This window comes from Nansenia antarctica, assembly GCF_963989245.1.
Source record: "Nansenia antarctica genome assembly, chromosome: 4".
Lineage (NCBI taxonomy): Eukaryota > Metazoa > Chordata > Actinopteri > Argentiniformes > Microstomatidae > Nansenia > Nansenia antarctica.
The window spans coordinates 30,401,358-30,425,355 of NC_137689.1; the positions used below are offsets into that span (position 1 = coordinate 30,401,358).

General features: G+C 46.4%; 1 protein-coding gene across 1 annotated transcript in view; it reads left to right on the forward strand.

The window, feature by feature from the left end:
* The window catches only part of doc2b (double C2-like domains, beta), a gene marked incomplete at both ends in the record, with an annotated part of 256,747 nt that overhangs the window by 154,543 nt on the left and 78,206 nt on the right, over nt 1-23,998 (forward strand). Inside the window, 2 exon segments of the mRNA XM_080528763.1 lie at nt 3,696-3,770; nt 14,346-14,455. Coding sequence (XP_080384889.1) covers nt 3,696-3,770; nt 14,346-14,455 — 185 coding nt within the window.

Here is a 23,998-nt window from a genome sequence, read left to right on the forward strand (position 1 = left end):
GACTACCTAAGTGCACCACAGTCTGTGGATGCTTTTAAACGAGGCCTTAAAACCTACCTTTTTAATAGAGCCTTTTTTTAGCCTTTTAATTGAACATGTTTATTGTTTTATCTTCTTGTTTTAATTGTAACACCTTGAGATTCCCTATGTAAAGTGATTTTACAAATAAAATGTATTATTATTATATGTGTCTAAATAAGTGAATCGTCTGTCCATCAGTCATCATATGAAATAGTAATCTATGCCAAAACCAGGGGCCATTGGCAGCTACAACACTAGAAGAAGGAATAGTAGAGATACTAGGGAGTCGAAGGGATATTACCAAAACATATGATCTGGAGTAAGCTCCCCCAGTCCCATGAGATATGACTCTGAAGAAAGAAGCTGAAGAACTATTGGTTTGATGACTAGCGTGCTGCGCTAGCGTCTCAGTTCCAATCAAAATGAAGGAATCCCAGCGCACACCAGAGATTGGGTTACCTCTCGGAATGATTATTTTATTTATGTCCAACTCAGAATGGCGTTCAATAATAAAACAAAAAGGCAGGGTGTGTGGAGGCAGAGATAGACAGTCAGTATTGCCTTTTTATCCTGTATGCACTCTGGTCTTGTGTTGCCAGTATTGTCTTTGTTATACTGATGGAAGCTTGAAGTCACACTTTATGTGCTTCAGGGTGGACACATATCCAAACAACATTTTACTGCTGGGGCGGTGGTGATGAATAATTGTAGGAATCAAAAGATTCCCTACAGAAGGTTACATCCCCAAATATTAACCAGGAGATGAGGGGAGGAACAATAGAATAGAACCAGGAGATGAGGGGAGGCCAACTGTTAAGCATGGAGGTGGATCCATTATGCTTTGGGGTTGTGTAGCTGCTGGGGGCACAGGCAATATTGTGCGGGTGGAAGGAAGAATGGATTCCACCAAATATCATGACATTCTAGACTCTAGAATCTAGAGACTGATGTTCGAAGGTCAGTCCAAGGTCAGTCCAGAAATTGAAGTTGAAGAGAGGTTGGGTATTCCAGCAAGACAATGACCTGAAGCATACCTCAAAATCAACCATGAAGTACCTCTAGGAAAGGTGATGAAGGTTTTGGAATCGCCATCACAGTCCCCAGACTTGAATATTATTGAAAATCTGTGGAGAGTTCTCAAACATGCCGTGCATGCAAGAAGGCCAAATAATATTTATGAGCTAGAGGTTCATGCTCTGTTCGTGCTCTGCCAAGGAAGAATGGGGAACAATTCCCAAAACAAGAATTTAAAGACTCTTAGCTAGCTACAGGAAGCGTTTGCAAGCTGTTATAGTTGCCTGAGGATGAGTTACAAAGTACTAGCTGACAGGGTTCCCAAACTTTTGCACAAGGCCTTTTTCCTTCTTTTATTTATGAATGAATGAATGAATGTTCTTTATTGTCATTGCTATAGTACAGGTACCAAACAACGAAATTTAGGAGGGGTGGCTCCCCTGGTGTTAGGAAAAAAAAAAAAAAAAAACACAAGAAGGGAAGGAGCTGGTTTACATAAATAAAGGCTATGTACACTATCCACTATACTATACTGTACAGATAGACGAATAGGGTTGTCATATTGCACATAGTGTTATTGCACATTCATTTAAAGTGTCGCAGTTTGCAGGCTTGAAATGTAGATATTTGTGCCTCAGCACTACACCTGCTTTTTTCAGTCCAGCAGCTGCCATCAATCCGTCCAGACTGTCCAGGGCCCAGAACCTAGGTCTTTGCTGTGTTCAGGGCCTGGATGGCCCTGGGGTAGAAGCTGTTCTTCAGTCTGTTTGTCCTTGCGGCCATGGTCCTGTACCGCCTTTTCGAGGGCAGCCGGGTAAAGTGTTCAGTTTAGGAACTGTAGAAAGTAAAAATATATAAATAATTGTGATGAAATGTGTCATGTTTAACTTTGTACCCTTTAGAGGTTAGGTGTGCTTCTTTTCACTTGACAGATATTAATTGTAAAAGGCATTTTGACTAGGGGTCCCACATTTTTGCACCCCACTGTATCTCAATATCATTCAGTGGTGGTTTCACTAGCAATTGGACCTGAAGTGCTATGACCATGTTTGTGTATTAACATACATATCAGTATACGGCTGATTGAATAGGGGTCTTCAGCTAAAGGTACTCATGAGTGCGTGTCACATAGTAAGGGGTCGAAACCAAATAGGCTGAAGTTGAACCAAGTAAACAGCTTTCAGATTTTGGTCTCCAATTAGATCTTGAGCTGTTTGTCTTACAGCCCACCAATGTCAATACCACTGCACTGTCACACTATCACCATTTCATAGTTTAAACAACCTCTTAAGGAAGAGTACTTGTGGGCGGCTGTGGCTCGGGAGGTAGAGCCGGCATCTAATGATCGCAAGGTCGGCAGCTCTGCGGTTCGAACCCCACCTGGCCATGTGTCGAGGTGTCGTTGAGCAAGGCACTGAACCCCTAAATGCTCTAGGGTCAGCATCTATGGCAGACCCCTTGCCCAGAGTGTAAAATACCAAATTCCAACAATTTGACTGAGTTGATTGCATGTCAATAAAAACAATTATTGTTATTACTATTATTATTATTATTATTATTATTATTATTATCTAGATTGAGATTTGCTACCGAGAGTTCAAGTCCCCACTGGGAACAGGTCAGAACTAGAAAACCCCAGACTCAACCATTATTGAGATGTGTCCCGGTGGGTCCCAATGATGTGGTATTCAATCTGATTACCAAGCCTATCTTTATTTCCCACGTTCCTTTCTCTGTGTAACAGTACCGTATACTTTATGGTTTGTGGGTGATTTATGTTGTATGATTCATGGGAGGAGGCGATCCCATGTGTTGTGATTTATCTGCTTCCGTTTACAAACCCTCAATCGTCAAGGGAGTCAGGGGCAGCCAATGATAAGCCCAACACATCCATCATCATAACAGGTGTCGGATGAGGAGTTCAGTTATGGTGCAATAAAGCACATTCTGACAGTTGTTTTCTATTGAAAGGATAGTAGTAGCATGTTGGTGCTTGTGATTGCACTTGGTCTTTGCCCTGTTTGTTAATCTCCACAAGGACAAGTGAGCCCTCCAGTATTCTAGAATTACCAGGGCACACTTCTAATCGTGATGTTAGAATTATAAGGTTCTATCTCCATCTTTGGTCAAAAATGAGTTTTTTACATAATTTGATCCATTAGGTGTTTATTAATGCCTGTGTGGTGTTGTTTTTTAAATGTTGAATGTTTTTTTGTTAGAAATTAATAAAATACAAAGGTTCCATCTCACAAAACATAATGGAATGTAAAAACGTTGACGCTCAATATCTCTGAACTACCCTAGACCTTATAATTCTAAGCTCACAACACTTCTAATGGTCTGGTTGAAGTCTTACTGTGGACTGCTGTATGTATTTGTTAATTATTTGATTAAGTCAACTAACTAAATTGGATTCACTTTTTGTTGCCATCCAAGCAGCAGATCTCACCTCTGGATGCCTCTAGTTACCTGACGTAGCTCTCTTGTTCAGAGAAGGCGGTGTATGCCACACTTTTTGTCTGCTGAGGTTTTAACATGGATTATTTTGCGGCAGGAGTTGGAAAATACCCTCACTTAGGTAATGTTGTTATGTCGTGTTATACCTTGAGAACTTTGTTCTCTGACGAGCACATCTCTCTCTCTCTCTCTCTCTTCCCCAGGGGATCAAACCCATGGATCACAACGGCCTCTCAGATCCTTATGTCAAACTGCACCTGCTCCCTGGGGCCAGTAAGGTACGTAGCGACCTGTCTTTGTGCTCACATGTCATTGAAGTCAAGGTTACACAATGTTATCTGTCGTTAAAAAAAAAACGATGTAATTCAAGTAATCGTGACGTTAGAATTATAAGGTTCTATCTCCATTTTTGTCAAAATTGAGTTTTTTACATAATCTGATCCATTAGGTGTTGATTAATGCCTGTGTGTTATTTTTTAAATGTTGACATTTTTTAGTTAGTAATTAATAAAATACAAAGGTTCCATCTCACAAAACATAATGGAATGTACAAACTTTGACGCTCAATATCTCTGAACTACCCTAAACGGAGATAGAACCTTATCATTCTAAGCTCACGTAATACTACACATTGAATCAAGTACTGCATACGCTAGAATGCTGTCATGTAAGATGGTGTCATGTAATGACACAAAATGTCCTGTCCTGCTCTGTGCAGCCATGACGTGGACACGGCTTTGCTTGAAAATGGATTTAACTGGCTGACCCTGGTCGTGACCATGTGACATTAGTCATATCATAGTGACACGGGTCGCATAAATATCTCCTGCGTCCTGTTTGTGCCTGTCATGTCTTGCTTGTGACAGCACAGATCGGGCTGTAGGACGAGAAGTTAAAGTAAAAACTTTAACTTAATTAAGTCGGTTAATGAAGTCAGTGATTAATGAATGAAGTCAGTGAAGTCATGCTGTTGACCCATTAGTCATTTCACATTCTGTCTACAGTCAACAGATGCTGGGGTGGGAGTTTAATCTTCGCTGATCTTGTCCACAGCAACAGATGATGTACTGTATGTTCGTCCACACACCCAAACGCCCCCAGGTTCATCACGCCAACTGTGCTGAGCCCTTATTTAATCACCAAACCCCAAAGTAGTCTTTCACCGTGACGTAATGTGGCTGTTCAAGGGTTCAGAGTCCTTTAATTAAATCCTTGTAAATGGATAAATGGACCAATCCAAAGCACTTTACGACAGCCTCTCATTCACCCATTCGCACACACATTCACACACCAATGGCAAGCTACCATGCAAGGCGCCGGCCCGCTCATTGGGAGCAATTAGGGGGTTCAGTGTCTTGCCCAAGAACACCTCGACACGTGGCCAGCCGGGGATCGAACCGCCGACCTTGCGATCATTAGACGCCGGCTCTACCTCCTGAGACACGGTCACCCCTTCTAGTGTAGTACCTGGGTGTCAGGACAGTTCTTTTACTTCTCCAACCGCAAATGGTGTTGTCTCGTCATATTGTAATTCATGCAGTCCCTCAGACTCCTGTGACTCCTCTGGTCTTGCCAACAATTCACTTAGCAGCTGCCAATAAGAGTCGTCTCAATCAGATGGGTGTCTGTTTAGGACTCCTTGACCTCCAAGTGAACTCTCCTTCAGACAGTTATTAGGTAATTGATTGGGCGTGGATGTGAAGCATATGGACTTGTTTCAATTGGGGGCTGAGATCACATCACCAACATGGCAGCTGTGATGAGCCAGCAGATGCTCCTCACCCCTTGTGGTCTGATGAGATGCGCCACCTGCCGCAGAATATCCTCCCAAAACGTTAGTGATACAGTCTGGTGAGACGGTCTGCAGGACGGGAATCGTCAAGTTGCGCCAAATGACCAAAAGGCTTCTTTGATTCGTTTTGTCTTAATTCAGTTTCTTCTCATATTACGAAAGTTGAAGTATTGAAGAGCTCACTCAATATAACAAACAATGGTTTTAGGATCACTAAATACTTTGAACTTGTGAATTGGATTCACTGTAATGCGTTCCCTCCTGCTACAGGCTACTGGGTTAGTGATACGTGGCTTGTAAACAAACGTTTGTTTTAGGACGTGTTCAAAAGCAAGGATTGTGTGATCATCTAATTATGTGTAGGTATGTGTTTTTAGCATGTTTATGTTCTATCAGCATTTTGTGATATGCTAAACACGCAGTTAGATGTTGATAGCGTTGTTCTTTTTTAGCAGCTAGCTAGCTAAGCTGCCAACACGTTTGTTTTGGTTCAGAGCCATCTTCTCCAGTATTTGGTTTGAGGTGTACCAACATTCAAATAAGCATATCTTCTTCAACTATTTTGGATGTATGACATATAATTTGAAAGCTTACAATCTGCACTTTCATAATCTGGAAAAAAAAACATTTTGTCACATTTGTCACAGCAGGTCTCAGGGGTATTATATACTGTAGTGTCCCCTTAAGATCTGAGATCAGTGTGCCCCATCAAATCCTAATCTTGACCATTACTGAGGAAAAAAAGCTAAACTGACCCAAAACTAGTGTCTAGAGGCAGCTTCACCTTCCAGCCCCAAATATGGTGTAGAATTGTAGCCCTGCAGTGTTAAATGGCATTCACAAAAGCTCAAGAACAGAATTGTGCAAAGCCATTGTTTTCATAGGAGGATGTGGCTGCGCTTTCCTAATCAGCTGTTTCCAGAGTGGCAGCTCACACCACAGTCTGTGTAGGTAGCGCCAGCTGTACTGTAGCTTGCATTCAGTGCATGTCACTTATCCTTTCAATGGTGTGCAGTCCTCTGGTTTTTATGTGGTATTTCAAATGTTCATCGGTCTAATTATTATCTAATTATGTGTGTTTTTAGCATGTTTATGTTCTATCAGCATTTTGTGATATGCTAAACGCGCAGTTAGATGTTGATAGCGATGTTCTTTTTCAGCTGATAGCTAGCTAAGCTGCCAACACTTTTGTTTTGATTCAGAGCCATCTTCTCCAGTATTAGTTTTGAGGTGTACTACCAACATTCAAATAAGCATGTCTTCTTCAACTGTTTTGTATGTATGACATAATCATTTGAAAGCTAGAGGCAGCTTCACCTTCCAGCCCCAAATATGGTGTTGCTATCAACATCTTTTAGCACGCGTTTCGCACATCACAAAAAGCTGATTGAGAGGAAATCAGCTAGGGCTTTGCCCCCTGTAATGTTCACATTAGGTGACTCACAGTGAGAATCACTCTAGTAATGAAATCAATTAAGTCGCATCACATACTTGTTATGTACGACAGTGTCATTGTTTGCAGCACTTTGTTGCCCTTTACGACGTCACGTTCTGTACGTCCGTTAGAGCTTTACGGCAGTGTGTGTGAGTTGTCAGAATGCATGGCACATGGCAAGTAAACGGAGCTCAGTAATTATACCCGTGTGGATCTACGTTTCTTAGCACAACACAAACATAATATTGGCGACGAAGATGGCTGAATTTACTTTGCCACCACCGGCACCTTTCTTGTCTCTGCCCGGCGAGCCTCCGATTCCGTGGGTAGGATGGCTGGATGACTTTACTGTCTACCTAGACGCCATGGACTTCACAGACATTTCCGACAAGCGGAAAATGTCGCTGCTCCGTCACTGTCTCGGTACGGAGGGTCAGAGGATATTCCGAGCCCTCGGCTGCGCTGAGACCTACGAGGAAGCTGTCGCTCTCCTCACTAATCACTTTGCCGGCAAACAACGGGTGCTTCTCCGGCGGTACAAGCTACGAAAACGGCTTCAACGCCCCGGTGAGTCTGTTCTGAGCTACGTGACCGTTCTCAGGGATCTGGCACGACAATGCAACTACGGGGTGATTCACGATCAAATCGTACGGGATCAGCTTATTGAAGGGACATTGTGTGAGAAAATCAGGGAGAAATTACTTTTGGAGCCAGATGAGCTAACACTAGATGATGCTCTAGCTAAAGCCATGCAGGTAGAATCAGCGCTACAGTGTACTAGCATGCTGACTGCCAGCTCACGCTCCGACTCCGCCCCCACGGCCTCACTCACGCAACAGCTTCAGCCCGCCTACCAGGACAGCCAAGAGGACACAGATGCGTGGTTCCCAGTGCAGCAAGCTCGCAGACAGGGGAACACACGTAGCTCTGATAGCTGTAATAACTGTGGGGCTAGCTCACACAATGCACGGGCTCCTAACTGCCCAGCTCGAGGGCAGACATGCAGGAACTGTTTGAAGCCCAACCATTTTGCTAAAGTGTGCAGGTCTGCTCCTGCGGCTCATCCCCCACAGTCCAGACCCCGCTCAACTCGCAGCGACCATACTGAAATTAGAACTGTGTCGACAAACCATGTGAGCTTTAAAACATGCACAGTGCAGCTGGGTGAGGTCAGCCTTCCCTTGTTACTGGATACAGGCGCGGCTGCGTCTCTTCTCAATCTCAGCACCTACAACAAATTCTTTGCCCACCTGCCATTGCAGCAGCCCTCCACTCCTCTGTGCGGATATGATAGCTCTAAGATAGAGATTGTGGGCATCCTTCAGGTACCAGTGCACTATGGATCTAAGCACATGTCTGCATTCCCATTCCACATCGCTAAGCGGGGTGCCAATCTGCTGGGCCTCGACCTGTTCACGGGCCTGGGATTCACACTGCATGATGACAGTGGGTCAGCCATTCAACATGTCACCTCCACCTGGGAGCAGAAATGGCCAGCGCTGTTCGATGGACTGGGTTGCCTCACAGCCTTCACACACAGACCCCTGGTGAACACAGAGGTGTCACCAGTCATGCAGCCCCTGCGCCGGATCCCTCTCGCTCTGAGGGATGATGTCACAAAGGAACTCAACATGCTGCTGCAGGCAGGCATCATCGAGCCGGTCAACGCCGCCCCCTGGATTTCAAACCTGGTCATCGCTAAGAAAAAGTCAGGGGGGTTGAGAGTCTGTGTGGACCTGCGGTCTGTCAACAAGGCGGTGATTCCAGATAAATATCCCTTGCCTACCTCAGAGGAGCTGACCACCCACTTCTACGGCTCCACGGTTTTCACAAAGCTCGACCTGCGGCAGGGCTATCTCCAGGTACCCCTCCACCCAGCCAGCAGAGATTTGACAACCTTTGTATCGCACGCTGGGGTCTTCCGGTACACCCGAATGCCTTTCGGGCTTAGCTCCGCCCCCAGCTGCTTCCAGAAGGTCATGACCACCATCCTTGCTGGTATCCCTGGGGTCGCGGTGTTCTTGGATGACATCGTGGTCCATGCCCCAGATGTGCCAACACACAACGAGCGACTTCACAGGGTGTTTGCAGCCCTCCTGGACAATAATCTGACCCTGAACACAGAGAAATGCTCCTTCGCCGCTACCGCCATCGACTTTGTGGGGTTTCGCCTCACAGCAAAGGGCATCACACCTCTCCTATCCAATGTCGACGCCATACACCGGATTCCGGAGCCCACCTCTGCTTCCCAAGTAGCCTCATTCCTGGGCATGACAGCTTATTACCTACGGTTCCTGCCCCACTACTCTCAGACCACAGCTCCCCTTCGCCAACTGCTCAAGAAAGAGGAGCCATGGAAGTGGACTGCAGCATGTTCAAGGGCGTTCCACTCGCTGAAGATCCAGCTCACCACAACCCCCATCCTGGCCCACTTTGACCCGTCCAGCCCTACCCTCGTCACCTGTGACGCCTCAGCCGGGGCGGTGGGTGCCGTGCTCTCACAGGTTCAGGACGGCGTCGAGCGGCCAGTTGCCTTTGCCTCCAGGGCTCTTAGCCCCACCGAACAGAGGTATTCAGTCGGTGAACGCGAAGCTCTAGCCTGTGTCTGGGCATGTGAGAGGTGGCACCTCTATCTATACGGCCGGCGGTTCACCCTCCGTACAGACCACCAGGCCCTGACCACACTGCTGTCAGCCTCAGGCAGTGGGCACAGGCCTCTCCGTTTGCACAGGTGGGGGGAGCGGCTCAGGCAGTATGACTACCAGCTCAGGTTCACCCCGGGGAGGGACAACGTAGTGGCCGACCTCCTCTCTCGGTCTATCGAGGCCCCCACCCCAACTGTCTCTCCGGATGACGACACAGAGCCAGAGCTCATCCAGATGTTGCATGGGCCCCTGCAGACAGCAGTGTCACTAGAGGAGCTGCAGCGGGAATCGGAACAGGACCCTTTGCTATCCACCCTGCGCACCTACATACGCACCGGATGGCCATCACGGGTGCCGGAGGATCTGGCCCCGTTCGCCAGAGTACGGCACGAACTCTCATGCTGGGGGGACGTCTGTGTCTCCAGGGGCCTCTGCACTGTGATCCCAAGTGGCCTGCGTGCGCGTGTCATGTCCATGGCGCACGAAGGTCATTTGGGCATAGTGAGGGTCAAGCAACGATGCCGTGACCTGGTGTGGTGGCCAGGCATCGACCGTGACATCGAAACAATGGTCAAGGACTGTGCACCATGTCTGCTCAGCGGGAAAAGTGGGTTGCCAGCCTCAACACCCCTGCAGCCTACCCCGTGGCCGCCCCGCCCATGGGAGCATCTCCAGCTTGATATCTGTGGAGAGATCCATGGCCGAGGGGTCCCGCACCACCAACGCTTTCTGGTGGTGGCATACGACCTCCACTCCAAATGGCCTGAAGTGGTCCCAGCAGGAACGGTCACAACACGGACCATTATTGACATCCTGGATGGCCTGTTTGCTAGATGGGGTCTGCCACTCACCATCACCACAGATAATGGGCCCCAGTTCATCTCAGCAGAGTTCTCGGACTTCCTCCGCACCAAGGGGATCAAGCACATCCGCACAGCATACTTCCACCCTCAGGCCAACGGGGGGGTGGAACGTTTCAACCAAAGCCTTAAAAATGGGATCCGAGCACATCTGTTCCAGGGGTGCACATTCCAGGCCGCACTCAACCAAACACTGTTGCACTACAGAGCTAGTCAGCATGCAACAACGCAGACCTCTCCAGCATCCCTCATGCTTGGCCGTGAGATGGACTTGCCACTGAACAGACTCAGGTCCCGGGATGCAGTGACACCTGCAGCAGGCAGCACCCGAGATGCTGCTCAAGCAGCAGTGGCCACACATCAGGGGGAGATGAAGCGACGCTTCGACAAGAAACGTGGAGTAAAGACCACCACCATCAAGGTGTCCGACTGGGTTCGGGCCCGTAGGCCCCAGCGACATAACAAGATGGCATCTTTCTGGTCTCAGCCCCTTCAGGTGACACGTCAGCTGGGGCCAGCCACGTTCCTGCTGAGCGACGGATCCCGCTGGCACGCCAGCCGACTGCGGACGGTGCCTGGTCCTCCTGGGCCTGCCATGGCCACACTGCTGCCAGCAGCCGGCGCAGCAGAGACAGATAGAACTGTCTCAAAGGCCTCGAGTCCTGTACTGCTAAGGGCAGCTAGGCCGCCCCAGGCTCCGCCGCAGCCACTGCCTATGTGGCCTCCACCCGCTCAGCCTCTACCTGCTGTTCCTCTTCCTCACCCTCCTCCACCTAACCCTGGCTTCCTCGCAGGGTCACAGCCCAGGGGGGAGGTCGATAGGCCACAGCGGGAACGGGCTCGCCCTGCACACCTCCAGGACTATGTCACTAAATTTCACACATAGGCCTTCAGGCCCTACTCCTGTTTGACTGTTACTTTAGTTGTTTGAGTTTTGGAAAGGGGGGGGAAATGTTATGTACGACAGTGTCATTGTTTGCAGCACTTTGTTGCCCTTTACGACGTCACGTTCTGTACGTCCGTTAGAGCTTTACGGCAGTGTGTGTGTGTTGTCAGAATGCATGGCACATGGCAAGTAAACGGAGCTCAGTAATTATACCCGTGTGGATCTACGTTTCTTAGCACAACACAAACATAATAATACTCCTAACTGCGAATGACTCACAAAGCAATATGGTCTTGTTCTGTAGTTCAACATTGTGCCTGGTTGGGGAGGCTGTGTCTCAGGAGGTAGAGCCGCCGTCTAATGATCGCAAGGTTGGCAGATCGGTGGTTCGAGCCCCGGCTAGCCACATATCGAAGTGTCCTTGGGCAAGACACTGAACCCCAAATTGCTCCCAGTGAGCATGCAAGGCGCCTTTACATTTTTAGATAATCAATAATTGGACTCCATATGTTTAAATATCTATTGGGACCTTTAGAGTTGTAGAAGCATATTCTCTCCATTTGCAGGATACTGATTCATTCGTTGAGCCATTTCTGGAAACAGGGAGGTGTAGGTGATTTCCAATCCAATAGAATCATTTTCTTAGCAGCTACCATACCAGTCATTAATGCCGACCGTTCCTCAGGCGTATAGAATCATTCATTACTAGTATCCTAATATACCAAAATAATTCATGGAAAATATCTGTTTAAATTATAATCAGAGGAAAATATTAAAATCGCACACTTCTCTCCATGCAATTTCAAAAATATTTTATTATAAATTCATCAATGTTTAGTGTGCAGCACATACCTGCAACATATCTACACAAAAACAACTCAATTAACCTACATGCTTTTCTAGAGTAGGTGTTACAAAGGTGTTAAAATAGCTGTTTCCTACAACAGTCATGAGCAGTCATTTGACCCCTGTGAGTAAAGAAAAATGATCTTTGCACTTGATCAAATTTCAGGACCCTCCTTTCATGACTTGTCCTAGATATGTGCGTTCTACCACCCAGTATCCTTACATTTTCAAAATCACATCAGGATAAGCTAATAGAAAGCTATTTTGCCGTTTTTCTATGTAGTAAGCAGGCTAATTTACAAGCGGCCAACTAGTAGTCGTTGTGTGTAAATAGCAGCTTGAGCATTGTAAAGAGGCCCCTGAGGCGGTTCTTTTAGTAGGTAAAAAAGGCACTGCTGTTCTAGTGTTTTAAAGGGGAAAAGGCAATGTGTGTGTCTGGAGGGTACCATGCAGAGAACCCAGCCGGTACCAGTGGATCACAGCCTGCAAACTTGGAGGACAAAAGAGCAAACATTCATTTAATGAATATTCCCATAACTGATATATATGACCATATTTGACATTATTTACTGGTATTTCAGTAACTCGTTAAGAATATTGTTAGGCTATTATTGTAACTCAATTATTAATCTGAACACGTTTCAACCTGTCACACCATAAGAGTGTTTGGTTGCGCCATGGGGCTGGAGGTTGTGTGGCCCACGGTTCCCAGCACTAGCGGACTCGGGGGGGGGCGACCGCCCCTCCTGGTGCCCCCACGGTTGAAAAACGTCTCGCTTAAGTGCCCTTTTGAGTGGCAAAAATGCCCTTTTGAGTGGCGAAAATGAGAGGATGTGCCCTATTGGTGCCGCTCCAATGGTCTAAACTTGACCATGTGCCCCCACAGTTGAAAAACGTCGCACTTAAGTGCCCTTTTGAGTGGCAAAATTAGAGGATGTGCCCTATTGGCTGCCCTTCCAATGGTCTAAACTTGACCATGTGCACTGATGGGGTCCCATGTTGTGCAGTAGGTGCCCTTTCTTTCTTTTCACCCCTGCCCTTCAAACAGCCTGAGTCCGCCACTGGTTCCCAGTGCATTTTAAAACTGGCCTGCTAGAAAGCTGCATGTTTTGTGTAATTGTGACGGCGAAGATTGTATTATTTTGCTACAGCTACCATTTCCTTGCAGAAGAGGCATACAGGTTCAGCATTACTGAAAGTTGCTACTGCGTACTTGTCAGTCCGTTCTTCATTAAAGCTTTTCCACTTCTATTTTACACTTCAGGTTCTTTGAGAGTGACATTTATGTAAGCAGTTTACCATGAGAGGAAGGGGGCTGTGGAGACATTTACCACTGGTACAGGGTTGTGGCGCGAGGCGAAGCCGAGTGCTGGAAAACCCTGTACAGTGGTAAATGTCTCCACAACCCCCCGCCCTCGAATGGTAAATTGCTTTTCTACAAAAGCTACCACATAATATAAAAAATACACAGTTGTAACATTAAATGTATTTATTTACAATCATTAATCGTTTCAGAATACATATATCCTTCCGCCACAGAATATAGTCCCATAAACAAGATCAACGATTGCATTGTAGGCTAGGCCACATTCACTTACCTAATTGTTAGCAGGATTCACGGTTATTGACACGTTGCCTGAAAAGTTACAGTTATTGAAACAGTTATCCAAAGCAGGCCGTTTAGGTGGTGTTGGTGTGTTGGAATCTGGCGACGGCAGGCGCATTGATACTGGAAATGGTTGGAGCTGAACTGAAGGGAGTTGGGGTATTTACCATGGTTGCTAGCCAATCAGAATCCAGTATCCAAACATGCTGTTGTAGAAAATACATATATATGTTAAAGTCCGGCCCCCCCCAGTGAATGCTTAGAAAAATTCTGGCCTTTGGACAAATGTAGTTGGTGACCCCTGATGTAGAGCATGGGAAGACCAAAACCCAAATGAGCAACACCCTCATGATACAGTAGCTACAGTAGCTTCTTTTTCAAACATGTGTTTATTCAACACATTGGAATGAATAATTGCCTTCTTATTAAGCTCCCAGCATGCTTTGATATGCCTATTGTTTCATTTAATTGCAATCTGGCATTTGTATTCTATTTGTGTTTAATACAGCTGTGTCCTTAATGTCCTTGTGGATGCAGTTTTATTCTGCCATTGAAGAATCGGCATGACAAATGTAATGAGTGATGTGTTGTACTATACATAGTATATAGTTAAATGGCAGGGGGTGGACGTGATCAAATGTGGACGACACAATTCCATTCAAAATGACTATTTTTTCCTCTTCTAATGCCGAGTTCTGTTGAATCCTGGAGGTGTCAGCCAGTAATTACGTGGAGGTCAGCTCAATATCCACTTCTTCTTCTCTCTCCCACTGTGTCTCTCAGGCCAATAAGCTCCGCACCAAGACCCTGCGCAACACCCTCAACCCCGTCTGGAGCGAGACCCTGACGTACTACGGCATCACTGACGAGGATATGGTCCGCAAAACACTCAGGTACCCTTGTCTTCCTCCTCCACCTTGACCCCTGACCTTTACAGTTAATCATTCATTCAACCATCATGTCAGTGTTGTGAGGTCACTAAGGTGCACAACATCTACAGTATACGCTTGTATTCCCAAATCAATTTGCCATGGATACCCACTGTGTCCTACAACCAAACGGTGTATATACAGTACACCACCCACAAATAGGGCAGCACAATCTTTAAAGGATAACCAAGCAGAAAAAGTACATTATCCCAGGCTGTTTATCCACTCGTGCAGACTCTCTTTAATCTACTTTGAATGGAATAAGGGGCAGGATTGTGTGGATAATTCCGTCTGAAATCGATTACACATATGAAAAGAGGTACTTGTTTCTCTAGGACGATCTTTGTTTCTCCGTGTTTATTCAGTTAGCGGGGGGTTTAATCATGTTTATGAGTGTCTGCAATATCTTAGAGCTCTGGGATTCGTTACTTGCCAAGCATTTCCCCTAGAACTGTTTTGTGTAATTTAGTAGTGTTTCCCATTCCAAGGTCCAGCTGTTGTGGCTCAGGGCGACTTCCATCAGAATTTGTACATGTTGTCAAACAAATGCCTCATTATGTGTCAGTGTAATGAGATAGTAGATGAGGTGTTGTGAGGAGACTAACTTATAAATAACCATGAGTGAGGAACATTACGCACAGGGACAGCGTTAGGGAGGCTAACAGCGTCTGAGGCTGGAGATGACACGCGTGTGTGAGTGGGATTACAAACTAACTGTCAATCACACACAGTTTTCTTTTTGTTTTCGTAAACCAGTATATTACGATTTAAATGTTGCATTTGCCTAGTCATTATCAGTGCTGCCATGAGGGAGCATCAGTATTTGTTGACATTTCGAAGATTACGCCACCCGCCCTCCATCACTTCTGGAACTCCACTGAGCCTAGAGGAAATGATGAGTTTGGAAAACCTTCCAATGGGATTAACCGTCAGTGAATGTAAATGTAAATGTCAGTGAGTGGCTGTGAATGATAAGTCTGCCCATCATGGAGAGGTCATTTGGCGCATCAGCAGTTGACACTAATGACTATAAATCCTTACTAACCGCTAATTAGTTTCAAGTTGATTTATCAGTACCCAGTGTCTGGGCATTGCTAGTTTGGTAAAACCCTGAGGAACTAATTGGCTATCAATAAGGACGATTTCCCCTCCTTTTTCTTACTTACGACCACTTTGTGGGAGAGTCACTGTTTCTCAAAAACGTTATTTCGTCCTGTGTGTTAGTCCGTATATTTCTTATGACTCCCGTGAGTACCAAGCCAAGCCCATTGAGTGGACCAGAGCCACTCATCACACATCACTTTTACTTTGGGACAGACAATTAGAGGAGGTCAATGGTTTTCGAATTTCATTTCAACCTGTAATGTAACTTGTGCAAACCAATCAACTATCGATGGCCAGCGTCAATAGCTCTCCTCATTAAGCTCCTGGTGAATTACAACTTTGGCACAAGACTGCTGTCAGCAGTATGGATTCAACCATCATTTACTTCAGAAGTGCATGATTCGGGAAAAAATTCAAAGGAAGGTGACGAGGCGATATTGCGTTTAGAGCTTTGACTTGACATAAATCCAGCCCATTTACATTACATTTTTGGCAATTAGCAGACGCCTTTATCCAAAGCGACTTACAGCACATACATTTGTCTAAGTAAGTGAATCATCTATCCATTAGTCATCGCAAGAACACCTGACCTAAGGACATGATCATAATCATATGAGAGATAATCACCGTAGAACATAATATAAAGGGAGTGGACAGGTAAACATATACATTATAATGATTAGCCCAGACAGGTGCGGTAGTCTACCACTCTATTGCATAACGCCAGGTAGGCCTACGCGCTGCTAGTGACAATAGTCTATAGTGACCAAGCCTACTGTCATTTCTTGTGGTGAAATTATAAACCCGGCTGGTTCACATTTCACAAACTCATCTGGTGGACTATGAGGTAGGTTTGTATTATTTATCTTATGTTGCCTCTCTGAGTGGGTCCCCTGCCCTGACCTCACTGTGTTTGACAAACCATAAATCAGATATCAACAACTGGCATGCATGCCGAGGACGGTCTGGAACACGATCATGGCGGTTTCATATGGATCTCACTGAAGAGGCATGCATACACACACATACTGTAATAGTGTACTATAGCAGCGTAGTCGTCGCCTATTGGTTTAAAAAAAAACTTAATTAAACGGGAATTACATAAGTACGGAGCCCTGGAGTGGCCACACAGAAAAAAATACAATTAAAACGAGGCCACGAGATACTACAAGTGACTTACAGACCAACTGTCTGTCATTTGATTGTTGGCAACTACAACCAAACTTCCCTTCACACGCACATATATATTACTTGAAATATGTTTTTTTTTATATATTTACTGTCTATGTAATTTCATTGTAACTACTAATAATAACTTTATTTTATTAAATTAATTAATACAATTAATGTAGGAACTGGAATCTGAATGTGCAATTACCATCAAACTTCTGGGAAAAAGAATTCCTATAATAATGACAAGGTGACAAAGTTGTATAGTTCTAATTGATAATAATTTATTATTCAAAGCTTACCTTTCTTATCATCTATACTATGTCAATATTATTTACATCAATACTATTTCAAATGCTAACACTATGACTCCTTCATAGTCTCATCGGCCTCTTGGATGAAGGAGGGCCGTACTCTGAGCTGCTGCTCTCCTCACAGGCCTTCCTTTTCCCCTGGCCCTGGGGCCTCCCAGACCCCCCTGTCTCCTCACCACCCTGGGCCTCCCTGTCCATGGTGGTCTTACACAACACAGACAGCATCTGCTTGCCCTCTGGACTGTAGTCGGACACTCTCCACCTGCCCTCTACCTCCCGTCCTGAAGGGGTCCATATAGGGGAGATGACCCTCACAAACCGCTCCCCACTGAACTCCAGAGGGGTGCACTTGGTCCTGGGGTCTGCCTCCAGGGCTGCCCAGTCCATCGTCTCAGGATGGGCCGCAGTCATCAGCGGTGTGAAGGCAGGGAGTCCGGACCTCCCCTGTGCCTCTGCTGCAGCCGCCGCAGGTGGCGTGATCCACTGAGCGGGACGCGTTGCGTTCTCCGCATTGGGATTGTTAGGGTTTTTTAATGGTGTGTCAAGCCGGTCCACTTGGAGACAGCCAATGTGACGTGTCCGGTCAAACAGGGACTGGTCTCCATGGAGACGGCGGTGAAGAGGAGGAATACTCTGAGCTAGGGCCTTGAGGTTGCTAACAGTTAGAGGACACCTCGTCAGGTTGGAAACCAGCATCTTGACAAGCCTCTGCTCTCCATGGACACCAACTGGATGGACAGGAAGGACAGGAAAAAGATCAGAACCTTCCTCCAATGGAGTGACTAGTTAACACTAGAACCGCCATGACGTCAATTTGACCCAAGTGGGTTTTTCAATTGTACATAACTATGTTTTAATACAATATTGAAGTCCCCCCGTCTTTGACTTTTCCTAAAATGGTGTTGTGTTGCACTTCCTATTGTTAAATATGGTATAGATACATCTAAATAAAAAATACAGGCATTTATACCTATAACCGGCACGGCGTCAAATCGACCCACATATAAAAATGCATTATAACCGCTATAGGCAACGGCACAAACAATAGTCCCTCTACGCGGCATTGCATTGTTTATGTCGTTGCCTAGCAATTACCATGATATGATTCAAAGTCTACTCATTATCTCCGAGGGACTGCGTGGTTGGTCTGCTTATATCCTTACCCAGGTATGGGAAGCCATCCAGCAGGTATTTGCTCTCAACATCTGCTGCCAGCCAAAACTAAATTCCAAATTTATCTGGCTTGTTGGGCATATATTGCGTGAACCGGTACCTTGTTTTCGTCGGGAACAGCTGTTCATCCACGATGATGTCCTGCCCTGGCTTCTAGCATGAGATGCAGTTTTGCCTGAATCTCTCCCACACTTCAGCCATGAGCGCAAACCTGTCGGTGGTCAACCGGGAGCGTCGGGTCTCCTTCCTGTCAAAGCGCAGAAAGCGCATTATCTCCCGAAACCGGTTCTGAGATAATGTGGAGTTGAAAAAGGCATTTCCCCATTTCTCCGACCAGAAACGTTCAATTTCAATGTTTTTTCCGGCAGTATGCACCCCTCACATATAGCAGAGCAATAAATGCCTTCAGCTCAGCGACTGAGACATCCCAGGAGGCGCGCTTTCTTTCGTCACATTCTGTTGCAACATAGGCCGATGCTGTGGTTATTATGGTCCATTTGGGGTAGGTACTTTGTTAATTTAGTCTTTTTATGTGGTGAATGACGTTTTACGCCTATCACACCACCCAAATATTATTCTAATAGCCTACCCATTTCCAGTGTTATTTTTGACTGATTTACATTGACGTACAGGCAAAGCGATGAGTGTTGTCAAAGATACTTAAATTATAAAACAAGAGGACCAACCATTTTATGACTTGAAATACTCATTTGTGAACACAATGCCTTAATACAATGACAGAGTACATTTTGTTGTAGACTCGGATACTAGAAATGCCGTAGCCAGGCACAGACGTCAATTTGACCCGTTGGCGGTTTTAGGTATACGGCGCCCTCTGGCGGTTCTAGTGTTAATCAAGCAAACACTTTAAAATAAGGACAATAATCTATTCCTTTACCAGCTTATATAAAAAATACCTGCATTATCCCAATCAGAGTTGAAAGTCAAAGTCAAGCGATATCTCTCTCGTCTGGGTAGATTTGCCATTGTTGTATGAGTGAATCTTTTAGCGCAATCTAAGTTAGATCTGAAATGATTCTTTGTGCTACACTTTTAAATTTCAGAACATGCATTACCTTGGAAACCATATGACCAATACATTCTATTTGACCTATAGAATTTAAAATTATGACATCACTGCTACTATTTTTGTTTACTTTCAATCTTATTGCTATCCCTGTTTTTCATTTCAGAACATGCATTTACCTTGGAAACCACCAAACATTCCAAAATTCCAATATCACTATGTGATGACATCATGTATGGAGGTGCAGAGTGGCAGAGTTCTAATATATACCTGTGGAGGTCTGTCTCAATACAAATGTAGTGTGGTAACCCACTGTATATAGACATTCCCTAGACACTATGGAGGAGGTACGGCTCCTTTAAGACGAGGAATTGAGAGTTCAACCCAGGGGCTTTCTGGGTAGTGTTTAGAGTTAGCCATTCCTGTTGACACGAGAGTTTCACGTGAAGTTGTTGTTACCCTATGCTGTTGCACTGTTATACTATTGCTGCTGTTCTGACATTCAAAGATGGGAAGTAAAACGTCAGACTCGACAACCTGTCTACCGTCTCCTCGTTTCTACTCACTCCCACATTGGTGACCCCGAACGTTGATAAAAATGCAAGATAACGTTGGAATAGCGCCGGCAGTAGCCTCAGCTAATGTCTACGCCACAGCGATGAAGTTACCCGAGTTCTGGCAGCACAGCCCCCGGCCATGGTTTCAGCACATCGAAGCCCAGTTTGAACTGAGGGGAATAACTCAGGATGTAACAAAATAAACGGCACGGGCGATGGGGCTGCTTGGTGACATGCCCGCTGCGGTGACTGCCCACCGCCAACGTGACAATGGACTGTGCTATTATCACAACAGGTTTGGAGCCAAGGTCAAACAGTTTCGCCCGCCATGCACTTACAGCAACCAGGGAAACTCCAGAGCCAGCGCTCGTTAACGGCCATGAGCGCTGGCGGGGACAGCACGCTGTTGTTCATCAAAGACAATTCGTCTGGCCGGCGGCTGCTGGTTGACTCGGGTGCTCAGCGCAGCATCCTCCCTGCATCGGCTGTGGACACCATGGCTGGTGGATACGGCCCCCCGATGGACGCCGCTAATGGCACACCTATACGCACCTACGCTACCAAGTACGTGGAGGTGTGTTTCAGTGGGCTGCGTTTTGGCTTGGACTTAATCATGGCGGCAGTGTCAGTTCCCCTCCTGGCGCAGACTTTTTGTGTGCTTTCAACCTCTTGGTGGACGTTACGAACTGTCGCCTCATCGATGCTGTCTCCTTTTCTACGTACCCGTGCATGCCTGGTGGTGTGGGGACGCTCAGCCTGTCCAACATGCTAGCCGCCGGAGACTTGTATCATAATTTATAATAAATTTTATAATTATAAATTGTATAATTATACATTTTAATTATTAATTATTATTAATAATTATACATTTTAAATTATTATAATTTATAATAAATTTAATAATTTCAACGCCTCCTCGCCGAGTTTCCGGACCTCACCACTCCTACGTTTTCATCGGCGGCTGCCAAGCACAGAGTAGAGCACTACATCACCACAGACGGCACCCCGGTCTACGCACGCGTTCGACGCCTCGACCCGGCTAAGCTCGCCATCACCAAGGGGGAGTTCACTGCCAGTCACTGCCATCGTGCGCCGTTCTGACAGGCCGTGGGCCTCCCCTTTGCACATGGTGACGAAGGCTGACGGCGGTTGGCGCCCCTGTGGGGATTTTCGCCGCCTAAACAACATCACGACCCCCGACCGGTACCCCGTTCCGCACATCCAGAATTTCTCTGCCCACCTGGCAGGGACCACCATCTTCTTGGTCCGTGGTTACCACCAGGTACCGGTCCAGCCATGGGACCTGACGAAGACAGCGGTTATCACGTCGTTTGGGCTCTTTGAGTTCCTGCGGATGCCTTTCGGCCTCAAGGGGGCGGCACAGATATTCCAGCGGCTTATGGACTCTGTGCTGCGAGAAATGCCGTTCTTGTTTGTTTACTTAGACGACATTCTCGTAGCCAGCGCCTGTGCAGAGGAGCACCTGACACACCTCCGGCAGCTGTTCAAGCGGCTCAGTGCGCACGGACTCATTGTTAACCCGGCCAAGTGCCAGTTCGGTGTGCCGTCCATCGACTTCCTCGGACATCATGTTGCGCCGGAGGGCGCAGTTCCACTCCTCGCCAGGGTGGATGCCGTCGCCGGTTTCCACCGCCCCCGCACCGTTAAGTCCCTGCAGGAGTTCCCGGGAATGGTGAACTTTTATAACAGGTTCATCCCCCATGCGGCCCACCTCATGCGGCCCCTGTACGACGCCCTGCAGGGTAAGAACCCTAATGGTGAGGTGGACTGGTCCCCTGAGAGGGCCATGGCCTTCTACAACGCCAAGACTGCACTGGCCGACGCTGCTTTGCTGGCCCTCCCGTCTCCCACTGCCCCGATCGCCCTCACTACTGACACTTCCGACTACGCAGTGGGGGCGGTGTACAAGCAATGGGTGAGTGGTACCTGGCACCACCACACGTTTTTCAGCCGCAAACTACGCGACAACGAAAAGAAGTACAGCACCTTCGACCGGGAGCTCCTGGGTCTCTTCCTGGCTGTCCGACACTTCAGGTCTCTGCTGGAAGGCCGACGCTTCACTGCGTTTGTGGACATTCGCCATGGCCAAGGCCACTGAGCCGTGGTCTGGCCGCCAACAGCGTTAGCTCTCTGCCATCTCAGAGTTCACTACGGACATACAGCACATAGCCGGCAAGCACAACTTTGTCGCCGACTGCCTCTCCCGACCAGTGGTGGCGGCTGTCCACTTGGGCCTCGACTATGCAGTCATGGCTGCCGACCAGGCTGCTGACACGGACGTGCAGGCCTACCGGGCAACCAAGCCCTGCCCTAGCCCCTGTTGTGCGGCCCCCGTCCCTGCCCCCCGTCGCTTTGGACACCCAGTCTGCCCCCCGCCCTGTTGAATCCCTCACTCTTGACTGTTCGGCTGTTTGTTGTTTTTCAGTTCTAGTGAATTCTGGGGGGGCCTGTGTGGTGACCCACTGTATATAGACAGTAGACACTATGGAGGAGGTACGGCTCCTTTAAGACGAGGAGTTTTTGTTCTGACTTTTCTTTTAAAACACGGAACTACGTTTCAACGTTGTTGAGAATCACAACACAAACTCGCTAGTCAAGCCAAAATACTGCAACGCAATGGATTGGACGCTACCTAGTTAACTAGAACACTACTTTACATAGCAGGCTCACAAAACAAGCTGTGTTAGTTGACTAGCGACGTGTCATTGATTTTCAACAACGCAGAAATGTATTTACATTTTTCGAAAGAAAAGTCAAAGGATTAGAACGTGTCACATTTTTTTTACAATCAATTACTTAAATTAGCCTTTGATTATGTTCTGGTCCACCAACTAGTGGCTCAACTTACTTGCCGACCCCTGCTATAGGCTTACCACAGAGGAACTGACACTATAGGCTTACCACAGGGAAACTGACACTATAGGCTTACCACAGGGAAACTGACACTATAGGTCTACCACAGGGAAACTGACACTATAGGCTTACCACAGGGAAACTGACACTATAGGCTTACCACAGGGAAACTGACACTATAGGCTTACCACAGGGAAACTGACACTATAGGCTTACCACAGGGAAACTGACACTATAGGCTTACCACAGGGAAACTGACACTATAGGCTTACCACAGGGAAACTGACACTATAGGCCTACCACAGAGGAACTGACACTATAGGCTTACCACAGGGAAACTGACACTATAGGCTTACCACAGGGAAACTGACACTATAGGCTTACCACAGAGGAACTGACACTATAGGCTTACCACAGGGAAACTGACACTATAGGCTTACCACAGAGGAACTGACACTATAGGCCTACCACAGAGAAACTGACACTATAGGCTGACCACAGAGGAACTAACGCTAGAGGCCTACCACAGTCGTGCCCCAGAGGATTAAACTCTGGCACTATACCTGGAAGGAAACCCTGTATATGCACTGATGCATTTAGTGATAGTAGTGATGATTTACATGTATAGGTTATTTGTTTGAATTAAGACATTAGCAATAGACAACATCCTCTCCTTCCCCTGTGCCCGCTCAATAAAGCTAGCCTCTGTATAAGCAGCGTTTCACCTCTCCGACATTATGTACATACATTATACAGTATTTGCATTGTAGACAGGGCAATTAGCTTTAGCATTTGCATTTATTTTATTTAAATATGTTTTGGGGGCATTTCTGCTTTATTGGGACAGGGACAGTAGAGATTGACAGGAAGGGGTGAGATGACACAATCCGTCGAGACCGTTGAATATTATTGAAAATATGTGGAGAGTTCTCAAACATGCCGTGCATGCAAGAAGGCCGAAGAATATTTATGAGCTAGAGGTGTTCTGCCAGGAAGAATGGGGAACAATTCAAAAAACAAGAATTGAAAGACTCTTAGCTGGCTACAGGAAGCTGTTGTAGTTGTTATAGGAGTTACAAAGTACTAGCTGACAGGGTTCCCAAACTTTTGCACAAGGCCTTTTTCCTTTTTGATCATTTAAAAACTCTGAAAATGTTAAATAAAAAGAAACCATATGCAGAAATGTGTCATGTTTAACTTTGTAGCATTTAGTGTTCAGGTTTGCAATTGAATGCAATTCAGTCACTTGGAGATTAATTGTAACAGACATTTAAACCCACATTTCTGT